General features: G+C 43.5%; 1 protein-coding gene across 1 annotated transcript; it reads left to right on the forward strand.

Annotated features, from left to right (window-relative positions):
* Window positions 1–368: 368 nt before the first annotated feature.
* LOC311121179 (NLR family CARD domain-containing protein 3-like) lies at window positions 369–14708 on the forward strand (the record flags this gene model as incomplete). The annotated part of the gene is made up of 5 exons (XM_084195701.1): window positions 369–443; window positions 1245–1364; window positions 11986–12221; window positions 12387–14187; window positions 14519–14708. Exons 1-5 carry the CDS (start codon window positions 376–378, stop codon window positions 14706–14708), a joined length of 2415 nt encoding a protein of 804 aa, XP_084051827.1. The 5' UTR covers window positions 369–375.
* Window positions 14709–15477: the final 769 nt, after the last annotated feature.

Raw genomic sequence — 15477 nt, forward strand, 5'->3', positions numbered from 1 at the left:
CCACTACCCAAAGGACATCCAGCCATTTTGACACAACTGTGGGACGCATTGGCGTCAACATGGGCCAGCATCCCTGTGGGACGCTTTCGACACCTTGTAGAGTCCATGCCCCGAGGAGTTGAGGCTGTTCTGAGGGCAAAAGAGAGGGGAGGTGCAACTCAATATTAGGAAGGTGTTCTTAATGTTTTGTACACTCAGTGTATGTTTTTTGCTTTATGTAATGGCATATATTTTATTGCTTCATGTAATGTATTTTATCTCTTGAAATATAGTTTTTATATATTTTATAATGTAGTTTCATGGGGATTTATTATGTTTTCCAGAATCTCCAACCAAATTTGGAGATCAGTCTCTCCAGTACCCAGTCATCTGTCCATGAAGAGTGACTTCTCTATGCATCGTCATATACATTTTAGTGATGGACCAGTGACCTTTGACCCTAGGTAAAAATGTATCATATTACTATTGAAGATGAGAATCTTCAAGATCTGAAACCAGATGTATTTTGTGTATCTGAGTATATACTGTAAAGCATCTGCTTATAATTAGTTGTTTATGTCATATATTTTAATACACTGAGTGTACAAAACATTATGAACACCTGCTTTTTCCATGACATAGATTGATAAGGTGAATCCAGGTGAAAGATATGATCTCTTATTTATGTAACTTGTTAAATCAACTTCAATCAGTGTAGATGAAGGGGAGGAGACAGGTTAATGAAGGATTTTTAAGCCTTGAGACAATTGAGACATGGATTGTGTAAATGTGCCATTCAGATGGTGAATAGGCAAGACAAAATATTTAAGTGTCTTTGAACGGGGTATGGTAGTAGGTACCAGGCACACAGGTTTTTGTCAAGAACTGCAACGCTGCTGGGTTGTTCACGCTCAAAAGTTTCCTGTGTGTATCAAGAGTGGTCCACTACCCAAAGGACATCCAGCCATTTTGACACAACTGTGGGACGCATTGGAGTCAACATGGGCCAGCATTCCTGTGGGACGCTTTCGGCACCTTGTAGAGTCCATGCCCCGACGAGTTGAGGCTGTTCTGAGGGCAAAAGAGAGGGGAGGTGCAACTCAATATTAGGAAGGTGTTCTTAATGTTTTGTATACTCAGTGTATGTTTTTTGCTTTATATAATGGCATATATTTTATTGCTTCATGTAATGTATTTTATCTCTTGAAATATAGTTTTTATATATTTTATAATGTAGTTTCATGGGGATTTATTATGTTTTCCAGAATCTCCAACCAAATTCGGAGATCAGTCTCTCCAGTACCCAGTCATCTGTCCATGAAGAGTGACTTCTCTATGCATCGTCCTATACATTTTAGTGATGGACCAGTGACCTTTGACCCTAGGTAAGTTACTGGAAGAATTGATTATATTACTATTGAAGAGGAGAATCTTCAAGATCTGAACAAATACAGTGGGGAGAACAAGTATTTGATACACTGCCGATTTTGCAGGTGTTCCTACTTACAAAGCATGTAGAGGTCTGTAATTTTTATCATAGGTACACTTCAACTGTGAGAGACGGAATCTAAAACAAAAATCCAGGAAATCACATTGTATGATTTTTAAATAATTAATTTGCATTTTATTGCATGACATAAGTATTTGATCACCTACCAACCAGTAAGAATTCCGGCTCTCACAGACCTGTTAGTTTTTCTTTAAGAAGCCCTCCTGTTCTCCACTCATTACCTGTATTAACTGCACCTGTTTGAACTCGTTACCTGTATAAAAGACACCTGTCCACACACTCAATCAAACAGACTCCAACCTCTCCACAATGGCCAAGACCAGAGAGCTGTGTAAGGACATCAGGGATAAAATTGTAGACCTGCACAAGGCTGGGATGGGCTACAGGACAATAGGCAAGCAGCTTGGTGAGAAGGCAACAACTGTTGGCGCAATTATTAGAAAATGGAAGAAGTTCAAGATGACGGTCAATCACCCTCGGTCTGGGGCTCCATGCAAGATCTCACCTCGTGGGGCATCAATGATCATGAGGAAGGTGAGGGATCAGCCCAGAACTACAAGGCAGGACCTGTTCAATGACCTGAAAAGAGCTGGGACCACAGTCTCAAAGAAAACCATTAGTAACACACTACGCCGTCATGGATTAAAATCCTGCAGCGCACGCAAGGTCCCCCTGCTCAAGCCAGCGCATGTCCAGGCCCGACTGAAGTTTGCCAATGACCATCTGGATGATCCAGAGGAGGAATGGGAGAAGGTCATGTGGTCTGATGAGACTGAAGTTTGCCAATGACCATCTGGATGATCCAGAGGAGGAATGGGAGAAGGTCATGTGGTCTGATGAGACAAAAATAGAGCTTTTTGGTCTAAACTCCACTCGCCATGTTTGGAGGAAGAAGAAGGATGAGTATAACCCCAAGAACACCATCCCAACCGTGAAGCATGGAGGTGGAAACATCATTCTTTGGGGATGCTTTTCTGCAAAGGGGACAGGACGACTGCACCGTATTGAGGGGAGGATGGATGGGGCCATGTATCGCGAGATCTTGGCCAACAACCTCATTCCCTCAGTAAGAGCATTGAAGATGGGTCATGGCTGGGTCTTCCAGCATGACAACGACCCGAAACACACAGCCAGGGCAACTAAGGAGTGGCTCCGTAAGAAGCATCTCAAGGTCCTGGAGTGGCCTAGCCAGTCTCCAGACCTGAACCCAATAGAAAATCTTTTGAGGGAGCTGAAAGTCCGTATTGCCCAGCGACAGCCCCGAAACCTGAAGGATCTGGAGAAGGTCTGTATGGAGGAGTGGGCCAAAATCCCTGCTGCAGTGTGTGCAAACCTGGTCAAGACCTACAGGAAACGTATGATCTCTGTAATTGCAAACAAAGGTTTCTGTACCAAATATTAAGTTCTGCTTTTCTGATGTATCAAATACTTATGTCATGCAATAAAATGCAAATTAATTACTTAAAAATCATACAATGTGATTTTCTCACAGTTGAAGTGTACCTATGATAAAAATTACAGACCTCTACATGCTTTGTAAGTAGGAAAACCTGCAAAATCGGCAGTGTATCATATACTTGTTCTCCCCACTGTATGTACAGGTAAAAGTCAGTAAATTAGAATATTTTGAAAAACTTGATTTATTTCAGTAATTGCATTCAAAAGGTGTAACTTGTACATTATATTTATTCATTGCACACAGACTGATGCATTCAAATGTTTATTTCATTTAATTTTGATGATTTGAAGTGGCAACAAATGAAAATCCAAAATTCCGTGTGTCACAAAATTAGAATATTACTTAAGGCTAATACAAAAAAGGGATTTTTTAGAAATGTTGGCCAACTGAAAAGTATGAAAATGAAAAATATGAGCATGTACAATACTCAATACTTGGTTGGAGCTCCTTTTGCCTCAATTACTGCATTAATGCGGCGTGGCATGGAGTCGATGAGTTTCTGGCACTGCTCAGGTGTTATGAGAGCCCAGGTTGCTCTGATAGTGGCCTTCAACTCTTCTGCGTTGTTGGGTCTGGCATTCTGCATCTTCCTTTTCACAATACCCCACAGATTTTCTATGGGGCTAAGGTCAGGGGAGTTGGCTGGCCAATTTAGAACAGAAATACCATGGTCCGTAAACCAGGCACGGGTAGATTTTGCGCTGTGTGCAGGCGCCAAGTCCTGTTGGAACCTGAAATCTCCATCTCCATAGAGCAGGTCAGCAGCAGGAAGCATGAAGTGCTCTAAAACTTGCTGGTAGACGGCTGCGTTGACCCTGGATCTCAGGAAACAGAGTGGACCGACACCAGCAGATGACATGGCACCCCAAACCATCACTGATGGTGGAAACTTTACACTAGACTTCAGGCAACGTGGATCCTGTGCCTCTCCTGTCTTCCTCCAGACTCTGGGACCTCGATTTCCAAAGGAAATGCAAAATTTGCTTTCGTCAGAAAACATGACTTTAGACCACTCAGCAGCAGTCCAGCTCTTTTTTTCCTTAGCCCAGGTGAGACGCTTTTCGCGCTGTTTCTTGGTCAACAGTGGCTTGACACGAGGTATGCGGCAGTTGAAACCCATGTCTTTCAAGCGTCTCTTGGTGGTGGATCTTGAAGCCCTGACTCCAGCAGCTGTCCACTCCTTGTGAATCTCCCCCACATTTTTGAATGGGTTTTTTTTCACAATCTTGACTAGGGCGCGGTGATCCCTATCGCTTGTACACTTTTTCTGACCACAGTTTTTCCTTCCCTTTGCCTCTCTATTAATGTGTTTGGACACAGAGCTCTGAGAACAGCCAGCCTCTTCTGCAATAACCTTTTGTGTCTTTCCCTCCTTGTGCAATGTGTCGATGGTCGCCTTTTGGACAGCTGTCAAATCTGAAGTCTTCCCCATGTTTGTGTAGGCTTCAGAACTGGACTGAGAGACCATTTAAAGCCCTTTGCAGGTGTTTTGAGTTAATCAGCTGATTAGTTTGTGGCACCAGGTGTCTTCAAAATGTAACCCTTACACAATATTCTAATTTTGTGACACACGGAATTTTGGATGTTCATTTGTTGCCACTTCAAATCATCAAAATTAAATGAAATAAACATTTGAATGCATCAGTCTGTGTGCAATGAATAAATATAATGTACAAGTTACACCTTTTGAATGCAATTACTGAAATAAATCAAGTTTTTCAAAATATTCTAATTTACTGACTTTTACCTGTATTTTGTGTATCTGAGTATATACTGTAAAGCAGGAGGGGGCTTTGTGTGTTTTGTCCACTCAGTGTATATTTTAACATGTTGTTTCATAGTGGTTTATTTATTCCTGCCAGTTGCTGGTTGCTAAAATTCTAATTGTTCACGTTATTTCAGTTTATGTGACAAAACAAGCAAGTATAGTGTAGAGAATCATTGTATCATCAAAACCGATATGAAATATATTTTCCATAAACAAAAATATTGTATTTTCAACTGGTGTACAAAACCGAAATTAAAAGACGCAAAACCGAAACTTAAGACCGGGAAGCAAAGAAATAGCTCACATAGAACAGATCTACCGCTTCCTAGACTTGCTTTGAATGCCAGATCTTACATTTCTATATGAATTTGGTCGGGTCACCCAAAAAGTTACATATTGCACCTTTTAACCTTTATTTAAGGCAAGGTAGTCTGATTGAGACCAAGGTCTGTTTAAATGGAGACCTGCATGACAAGACCAAGCAAGAACACAATAAAAGTAATTACAGCAATTACACAATAAAAGTAATTACAGCAATTACACTACAAGTAATTTCAGCAATTACACAATCAAAGTAATTACAGCAATTACACAATACAAGGAAATACAGCAATTACACAAAAGTAATTACAGAAATTACACAATAAAATGAATTACAGCAATTACACAATACAAGTTAGAGAGACAGATGCTACAATCAAGGCAGGAAACACAAAAAGAAAAATACAAAAAAAAACATGATAAAAAACCCCATGATAAAAAAAAAACATAATAAAAAACAACCACATTCCTCAGTGAAGAGGTCCTCTACTAACAATATGAATGGACCAAAAGGCCCCCATGCATCAAACTGGACGGTATTTTGAAGATTGTTCCATAAGTGAGGTGCAAAGAAATGAAAAGCTGTTTTACCCAAATCTGTAGTGACAGAAGGAAGGAGTTCTCCATCTAAATCTGTAGTGACAGAAGGAAGGAGTTCTCCATCTAAATCTGTAGTGACAGAAGGAAGGAGTTCTCCATCTAAATCTGTAGTGACAGAAGGAAGGAGTTATCCATCTAAATCTGTAGTGACAGAAGGAAGGAGTTCTCCATCTAAATCTGTAGTGACAGAAGGAAGGAGTTCTCCATCTAAATCTGTAGTGACAGAAGGAAGGAGTTATCCATCTAAATCTGTAGTGACAGAAGGAAGGAGTTATCCATCTAAATCTGTAGTGACAGAAGGAAGGAGTTATCCATCTAAATCTGTAGTGACAGAAGGAAGGAGTTCTCCATCTAAATCTGTAGTGACAGAAGGAAGGAGTTATCCATCTAAATCTGTAGTGACAGAAGGAAGGAGTTCTCCATCTAAATCTGTAGTGACAGAAGGAAGGAGTTCTCCATCTAAATCTGTAGTGACAGAAGGAAGGAGTTCTCCATCTAAATCTGTAGTGACAGAAGGAAGGAGTTCTCCATCTAAATCTGTAGTGACAGAAGGAAGGAGTTATCCATCTAAATCTGTAGTGACAGAAGGAAGGAGTTCTCCATCTAAATCTGTAGTGACAGAAGGAAGGAGTTCTCCATCTAAATCTGTAGTGACAGAAGGAAGGAGTTATCCATCTAAATCTGTAGTGACAGAAGGAAGGAGTTCTCCATCTAAATCTGTAGTGACAGAAGGAAGGAGTTCTCCATCTAAATCTGTAGTGACAGAAGGAAGGAGTTATCCATCTAAATCTGTAGTGACAGAAGGAAGGAGTTCTCCATCTAAATCTGTAGTGACAGAAGGAAGGAGTTATCCATCTAAATCTGTAGTGACAGAAGGAAGGAGTTATCCATCTAAATCTGTAGTGACAGAAGGAAGGAGTTCTCCATCTAAATCTGTAGTGACAGAAGGAAGGAGTTCTCCATCTAAATCTGTAGTGACAGAAGGAAGGAGTTCTCCATCTAAATCTGTAGTGACAGAAGGAAGGAGTTCTCCATCTAAATCTGTAGTGACAGAAGGAAGGAGTTCTCCATCTAAATCTGTAGTGACAGAAGGAAGGAGTTCTCCATCTAAATCTGTAGTGACAGAAGGAAGGAGTTCTCCATCCCTGTGACCGGGCATGGTATCTCATACTTCTATAGGTTAGTAACCATTTTAGGTAATGCAGTATTTTTTTTACAAAGGGCTTTATAATTGAATAGAATGTAATGTTTTGCTCTACACAAATCACAATAAATAAAACATATTGTAACATTTAATGACAACTGCCTTGATATTTGCAGTTTGTTTGTAACAACAAATCATTTTTCTTAAATGCATTTAGTGGTTACACACTAACAACTAAAGGTTCTATGTAGTGCCAAAAAAGGGTTCGCTATGGTTACAGACCTTTTTTTGGCTATAAAGAGCCCTTTGTTATGGTTCTTTATAGAACCTTTATAGAGAATGGTTCACTAAAGAACCTTCCTCAATCTCAAAGGTTCTTTGTAGATCCTTTTGAAGAACATTACAGTTTTTTTTTTTGTATTCTGGTTAGCCATACTATATTGTTAAAATTCCATAGGTGTTATATTTAACATTTTAGCAGACGCTCTTATGCAGAGCAACATAGGGCAATTAGGGTGAAGTGCCTTGCTCAAGGGCACATTGGCTGATTTTTCACCTAGTCGGCTCGGGGATTCAAACCAGCGACCTTTCAGTTACTGGCTCTTAATGCTAAGCTACCTGCCTTTCAGTTACTGGCTCTTAACGCTAGGCTACCTGCCTTTCAGTTACTGGCTCTTAATGCTAGGCTACCTGCCTTTCAGTTACTGGCTCTTAACGCTAGGCTACCTGCCTTTCAGTTACTGGCTCTTAACGCTAGGCTACCTGCCTTTCAGTTACTGGCTCTTAATGCTAGGCTACCTGCCTTTCAGTTACTGGCTCTTAACGCTAGGCTACCTGCCATGACCAGTTGCATCAGATGTGCTAGCTCTCAAACTGCTGTGGGTCACTGTAGTGATTGCTTCAGGAAACTTAGTTTGCTAATGAGGCTTTCCAGCCAATTGTGTCAAATAGGTTAATTGCTCTGAGCTTCTTTATTCATTCACAATGCACATTAGTGACATCTGCTGGTCAGCAATAAATAGCAATGTGTGATTATCAGATAAAGGTCATTTTTTCTCCACTGATTTGATCAAAACTCTTTAGCGGTAAGTCGTTGGCTTTAATAGCCTCCAGTCAGTTCACATCTTTACATCATGCTGTCACGATCGTTTATAGACGGGACGGAACCAGGCGCAGCGTGATATGCATACATGTTTATTAACGAATAAACACAACGATAAAACAATAAACAAACGATACGTGAAGTCCAAGGCAGCACAACATACCATACCATACCATACCATACCATACCATACCATACCATACCATACCATACCATACCATACCTTAACACAGAACAAGATCCCACAACCAACTAGTGATCTACACGATCTAGATCTGAACATAGAAAATGCAACATAGAAATTACTACACAGAAAATACACACCCTAACTCAACAAATACGAGTCCCCAGAGTCAGGGCGTGACAGTACCCCCCCCCCCCCCCAAAGGTGCGGACTCCGACCGCACAACATAAACATAACAGGGTAGGGGCCAGGTGGGCATTCCACCTCGGAGGCGGATCCGGCTCAGGGCGTGACGACCACTTACTCTCCACCTCCCTGTTGCACCCCTGGTCTGGTCTGGACCTCGGCGCGCTGCTTCCCCTCTCCTTCCTCCCACGAAGTACCAAGCCCTGTCTGGACCCTGGTGTGGGAGACCCCGAACCTGGAGAGGGGCTGACGTCTGGGTCTGGACTGGAGCCGCTGACCGGAGCTGGACCCGACGACGGTGGAGCGGATTTCTCTGGCTCCGGAGTTGAGCAGCTAACCGGAGCTGGATTAGGCACCGGTGGGACAGGCACGGGCCGTGCCGTACTGGACACACGCACCACTGGCTTGGTGCGAGGAGCAGGAACAGGCCGGACCGGGCTGGCGACGCGCACCACTGGTTTGGTGCGAGGGACAGGAACAGGCCGGGCTGGGCTGGCGACGCGCACCACTGGCTTGGTGCGAGGGACAGGAACAGGCCGGGCCGGCTGGCGACGCGCACCACTGGCTTGGTGCGAGGGACAGGAACAGGCCGGGCCGGGCTGGCGACGCGCACCACTGGCTTGGTGCGAGGGGCAGGAACAGGCCGGGCCGGGCCGGCGACACGCACCACTGGCTTGGTGCGAGGGGCATGAACATGCCGGGCCGGGCTGGCGACGCGCACCACTGGCTTGGTGCGACGGACAGGAACAGACCGGACCGGGCTGGCGACGGGCACCACTGGCTTGGTGCGACGGACAGGAACAGACCGGACCGGGCTGGCGACGGGCACCACTGGCTTGGTGCGAGGGACAGGAACAGGCCGGGCCGGGCTGGCGACGCGCACCACTGGTTTGGTGCGAGGGACAGGAACAGGCCGGACCGGGCTGGCGACGCGCACCACTGGCTTGATGCAAGGAGCAGGAACGGGCCGGACCGTACTGGGAACACGCACCACTGGCTTAGTGCGGGGAGCAGGAACGGGTCAGGCCGTACTGGGAACACGCACCACTGGCTTAGTGCGGGGAGCAGGAACGGGCCGGACCGGACTGGCGACACGCACCACTTGCTTGGTGCGAGGAGCGGGACTGGGTTCCTTTATTAACCCCCGCTCCTTCTGCTACCTAACCAGCTCCTCTCGCCGTGCCTCTACACCTTCCTTCTTCCTTTTTGCCCCCTGTAGCTCCTCCCTCTGACCGAATAACTCCTGCTCCCTCTGAACCAATAGCCTCCGTAACATGGTGGCCTCCTCTCCTAACCTGCAGATCCGCCCTTTAACGGCCTCCTGCTGCCTCGTCGTCCACACCGTGTGCCCCCCCCCCAAAATGTTCTTGGGTTGCCTCTCGGGTCTCCGTCATCGGCACTGTTGGCGCCGTTTCTCCTCTCCTACCTGGGCATCCTCCTTCATCGCCTTCCGGTAACGGACGGCCTCCTCCTCCGTATTTCTCCCCCAACCGAGGAGGACATCTACTAATGTAACCTCCTGTTGAATTCCCGGCATTTGCTCCTGAACACGCTGCTTGGTCCTCGTTTGGTGGGATCTTCTGTCACGATCGTTTATAGACGGGACGGACCAAGGCGCAGCGTGATATGCATACATGTTTATTAACGAATAAACACAACGACAAAACAATAAACAAACGTAACGTGAAGTCCAAGGCAGCACAGCACAACACAACACAACATACCATACCATACCATACCATACCATACCATACCATACCATACCATACCATACCATACCATACCATACCATACCATACCATACCATACCATACCATACCATACCATACCATACCATACCATACCATACCATACCATACCATAACACGGAACAAGATCCCACAACCCACTAGTGCCAATAGGCTGCCTAAGTATGGGCCCCAATCAGAGACAACGAGCTACAGCTGCCTCTGATTGGGAACCACACCGGCCAACATAGATCTACACATACTAGATCTAAACATAGAAAATGCAACATAGAACATCACCACAATGAATATACACACCCTGACTCAACAAATACGAGTCCCCAGAGTCAGGGCGTGACACATGCTTATTTTTCTGCCTTCAAGTTGACTATTTTTCAAAAATGGAATCTATGGCATTATTGAGGATGCTTAAGAGAGAAGCTTATACTATACTAAATAAAACAAATGATTTGAACAGTGCAGAAAGTGTGGTTTCGCAAAACTATTTTCTAAATAGTGTCTCTTCAACGGGATTCGAACTCATACCCCCACATCCTGGAATGTTCCATAGTTCCCTACTCTACCAGCTAAGACACCAGTCAGGTGAAATTACTTGTACAAAATCCTAACTAAATGTATAAGTATGATATCCCGTAGTGGTCGGTGTTTGAAAGCAGCTTAATCGAAGAAAGCATTGGAACCACGGTGAAATCAGTGGGATCTCGCATTTTGCAACACACGGTTTGAAAAAGCATGTGATTAAACAAAGCTTCGGACATCATTGATGACGTACTTCTGATAAAGTGATACACTCATCGGAACACTGATTCGAAGTTAGCTGCTTAGCGATTTCAACGCATGCCTTGGAGCTTCAGTATGAAACGTAACATCACTAGATCACTGAGGAGAGAATTGAGAACCACTGACTTAGTCAACCGTTCTCAATTGACACAAGGCCATACGTGAGTCGTTCACAAGACACCGTCACTGGCCATAGTCCTACAAAACTGTGTGTATTAACAGTCATTGCAGAACACAACACATTAGATAAACGTCAATGGCACTCACTCACTGTTACACAAAAAGAGCTTTGAACAAACCACTCCGCAAAATATTCTAATGAGCCACTGCCTCTACATTTTAATTATCACTAAAACGCAAATAACCCTTTTTGTGAACTGCAAAGAACCATTGAATGGCTTGAAGGGTTCTTTGAGTCATTATGGTTCCACATAGAACCATCACCTTCCCAAAGAACCCTTGCGGAACCCTCTTTTCTTAGTGTGTACATTCTATACTTTTGAAGATTTCTACAATCTGAGTTCATATAGTTTAGTAATACCACTGTGGACATGTTTCTACAACCTTCTGAGTTCATATAGTTTAGTAATACCACTGTGGACATGTTGCTACAACCTTCTGAGTTCATATAGTTTAGTAATACCACTGTGGACATGTTTCTACAACCTTCTGAGTTCATATAGTTTAGTAATACCACTGTGGACATGTTTCTACAACCTTCTGAGTTCATATAGTTTAGTAATACCACTGTGGACATGTTTCTACAACCTGAGTTCATATAGTTTAGTAATACCATTGTGGACATGTTTCTACAACCTTCTGAGTTCATATAGTTTAGTAATACCACTGTGGACATATTTCTACAACCTGAGTTCATATAGTTTAGTAATACCACTGTGGACATGTTTCTACAACCTTCTGAGTTCATATAGTTTAGTAATACCACTGTGGACATGTTATCCTTTCCAGAGGCTACTACCACACTCAGAGAGCAGAGTATACTGTTCCCAGCTGGCTGTCTATGAACAGTATTAACATCTACAATCTCTCTCTCCTTTATCTCTGTAGTGGAAGGTCTACTATGTTAGAGGATCAGTATTAACATCTACAATCTCTCTCTCTCCTTTATCTCTGTAGTGGATGGTCTACTCTGTTAAAGGATCAGTATTAACATCTACAATCTCTCTCTCCTTTATCTCTGTAGTGGAAGGTCTACTCTGCCAGAGGATCAGTCCAGGTGTGCAGTGTGTCAGCAGGTGCTGAGGGATCCAGTCTCTATCACCTGTGGACACAGGTTCTGCAGACAGTGCATCACCAGATACTGGGAGAAACCTGCTCCTTCAGGAGACTATGACTGTCCTCAGTGTAGAAAGAGATCCAGAACACGGCCTGTACTACAGCACCTGAGTCAACCCAATAAAACACGAGGCTCTGAAAACAGTAAGACCACTTGCACACGTGGGCCAAGTCAAGACCTTAATATGATTTACAGTAGTTAACTACAATATTATGAGATAATAGAAGTTACTGTAGTTGTGGAAGGCCCACTTTTCATCCTGTCAATGAATGTTTCTGATACACACCATTGTTCTTCTTCCCTTGTAGTGGATGACAGCCTGCAGAGAGCTATAGTAAACCATAAAGACAGTCTGAAAAGGAGGTATGAATGTGTGATAGAAGGCATGGAAATAGCAGGGAACCAAACTCCCCTCAACAGGATTTACACAGAGCTCTACATCACAGAAGGAGAGAGTGAAGGGGTTAACAATGAACATGAGGTGTGGCAGCTAGAGACAGCATCCAGGACACCAACCTCACATGACACAGCAATCCACTGCAATGACATCTTTAAACCCTTACCAGGCCAAGAGAGAAGCATCAGAACTGTGCTGACGAAGGGCATCGCTGGCATCGGAAAAACAGTCTCTGTGCAGAAGTTCATCCTAGACTGGGCTGAAGAGAAGGCGAACCAAGGTGTGGATATCATATTTGTGCTTCCTTTCCGGGAGCTGAACTTGATTAAAGATCTCCAGTACAGTCTTCTCAGACTTTTAAATGGCTTCCACACAGAACTAGACATAGGCAATGCAAAGAAACTCACTGCCTGTAAAGCTATGTTCATCTTTGATGGTTTGGATGAAAGCAGACTTCCATTGGATTTCCAGCACAATGAAAAGGTGTCTGATGTCACCCAGACATCGTCTGTCGATGTTCTGCTGACAAACCTCATCATGGGGAATCTGCTTCCCTCTGCTCTCCTATGGATAACCTCCCGACCTGCAGCAACCAATCAGATCCCCCCTAAGTGTGTTGACCAGGTGACAGAGGTACGAGGGTTCAATGACCCACAGAAGGAGGAGTACTTCAGGAAGAGATTCAGTGATGAGGACCTGGCCAGCAGAATCATCTCACACATAAAGACATCAAGGAGCCTCCACATCATGTGCCACATGCCAGTGTTCTGTTGGATTTCTGCAATAGTCCTTGAGCACATGTTGAGTACAGACAAGAGGAGAGAGATGCCCACGACTCTGACTGAGATGGCAATACACTTCCTGCTCATTCAGACCAGCCTGAAGAACCAGAAATATCATGGAAGAGATGAGATGGATCAACAGGAGCTCATGGAGTCAGATAAGGAAATTCTTCTGAAGCTGGGGAAGCTGGCGTTTGAAAATCTGGAGAAGGGTAATCTCATGTTCTATGAAGAAGACCTGAAAGAGTGTGGCATTGATGTCAAAGAAGCCTCAGTGTACTCAGGAGTGTGCACACAAATCTGTAAAGAAGAGTCTGTGTTATTTCAGAGAGTGGTGTACTGCTTTGTTCATCTGAGCATTCAGGAGTTTCTCTCAGCTGTCTACATGTACCATTGTTACACAACCAAGAACATGGATGCACTGAAGCCCTTCCTCAAGGGAAAGTCTAGAGCTGCATCTGAAGAGCTAACCTTGCATGAGCTGCTGAAGAGTACCGTGGATAAAGCCTTGGAGAGCAAGAATGGACACCTGGACCTCTTTGTCCGCTTCCTTCATGGCATGTCACTGGAGTCCAATCAGAAACTCCTACGAGGTCTGGTGACACAGACAGAAAGCAGTCCAGACAGCGTCCAGAAAACAATCCGTTCCCTGAAGGTGATGCAGAGGAAGAACATCTCCCCTGAGAGGTGCATCAATCTCTTCCACTGTCTGATAGAGATGAAAGACCATTCAGTACAGGAGGAAATCCAAGCGTACTTGAGGTCAGAGAAGAGATCCAAAAACCTCACACTTTCTCAGTGTTCAGCGCTGGCCTACATGCTACAGATATCAGAGGAGGTTCTGGATGTGTTTGACCTGAAGGTATACAAGACATCAGAGGAGGGTCGTAGGAGACTGCTCCCAGCTGTGAGAGGCTACAGGAAAGCTCTGTAAGTATTCATGGAAATATCCCACATCAAAACACATTGTAGTTACAGCAGCATTTTTATTGGCTGACGGGCTCTGTAAGTACTCATGTGACTATCCCTCAGACCAAACTTTACTGTATGTAAGAACAACAATATTTTCATTGGCCGACTAAACTTTCTATCAGCTGAAAACTCTTAAACAAACTGTAATACAAACGGATCAGAAAAGTTGTAGCATTGAGACATCTATACACAGTGTTCACATTATTAGTGAAGAGGTAACTGTAAGCAGGGAAGCTAAATGTAACATTTTAATCCAACCTGTCCCTCATGGTATTTACTCTGTTGACAGACTCACTGGCTGTAAACTCACAGACACATCCTGTGAAGTGTTGGCCTCAGCTCTCAGTTCAAACCCCTCAAACCTGAGAGAGCTGGATCTGAGTAACAATGTCCTGAATGATTCAGGAGTGAAGCTGCTCTCTGCTGGAATGGGGAATCCCCACTGTAAACTGGAGACTCTGAGGTCAGTATTCCTGTAGTTGGTCAACAAGTGATAACTGTTCACCAGATCCACATGTGTTTACCAGGCACACATAGTCCACACCATATGTGTTTGGACAGTGAAGTTTACAGTTTTACATTTGGTGCTATGCTCCAGCATTTTGGATTTGAGATATAATGTTTCATATTAGGCGACAGTACAGAATGTCACCTTTTATTTGAGGGTATTCATACATACCTGTTTTACTGTTTAGAAATGAAAGCACTTAATGTATCTAGTTCTCCCATTTGAAAAAGTAATAAGTATTTGGACAAATTAATTTAGTCCAATGTTTAGTGTTTTAGTGTTTGGTCTTTGAATATTCTTTGCCTGCAGTGATTACATCAAGCTTGTGATTCTACAAACTTGTTGAATACATTTGCAGTTTGTCTTGGTTGTGTTTTGGATGATGTTTTTCCCAATAGAAACTGAATGGTGAATAATGTCCTGTCATTTTGGAGTCACTTCACTTGTATTGTCAGTAAGAATAGAATATGTTTCTGAACACTTCTACATTCATGTGGATGCTACCATAATTATGAATAATCATGAATGAATCGTGAATGATGATGAATGAGAAAGTTACAGAGGAACAAGGATCATACCCCCTCTGTTATTGGTAATGGTGAGAGGTTAGCATGTTTTGTTGTAGCCTCTGTAACTTTCTCACTCATTATTATTCATGATTCATTAATGATTTTTCTTAATCATGGCATCATTAGGATTCATTTAGTAGTGTTTAGAAACATTTACATTTTAGTCATTTA

This window comes from Coregonus lavaretus (genome assembly GCF_964263955.1).
Source record: "Coregonus lavaretus genome assembly, contig: HAP1_SCAFFOLD_1683, whole genome shotgun sequence".
In the NCBI taxonomy this organism is placed as follows: Eukaryota; Metazoa; Chordata; class Actinopteri; order Salmoniformes; family Salmonidae; genus Coregonus; species Coregonus lavaretus.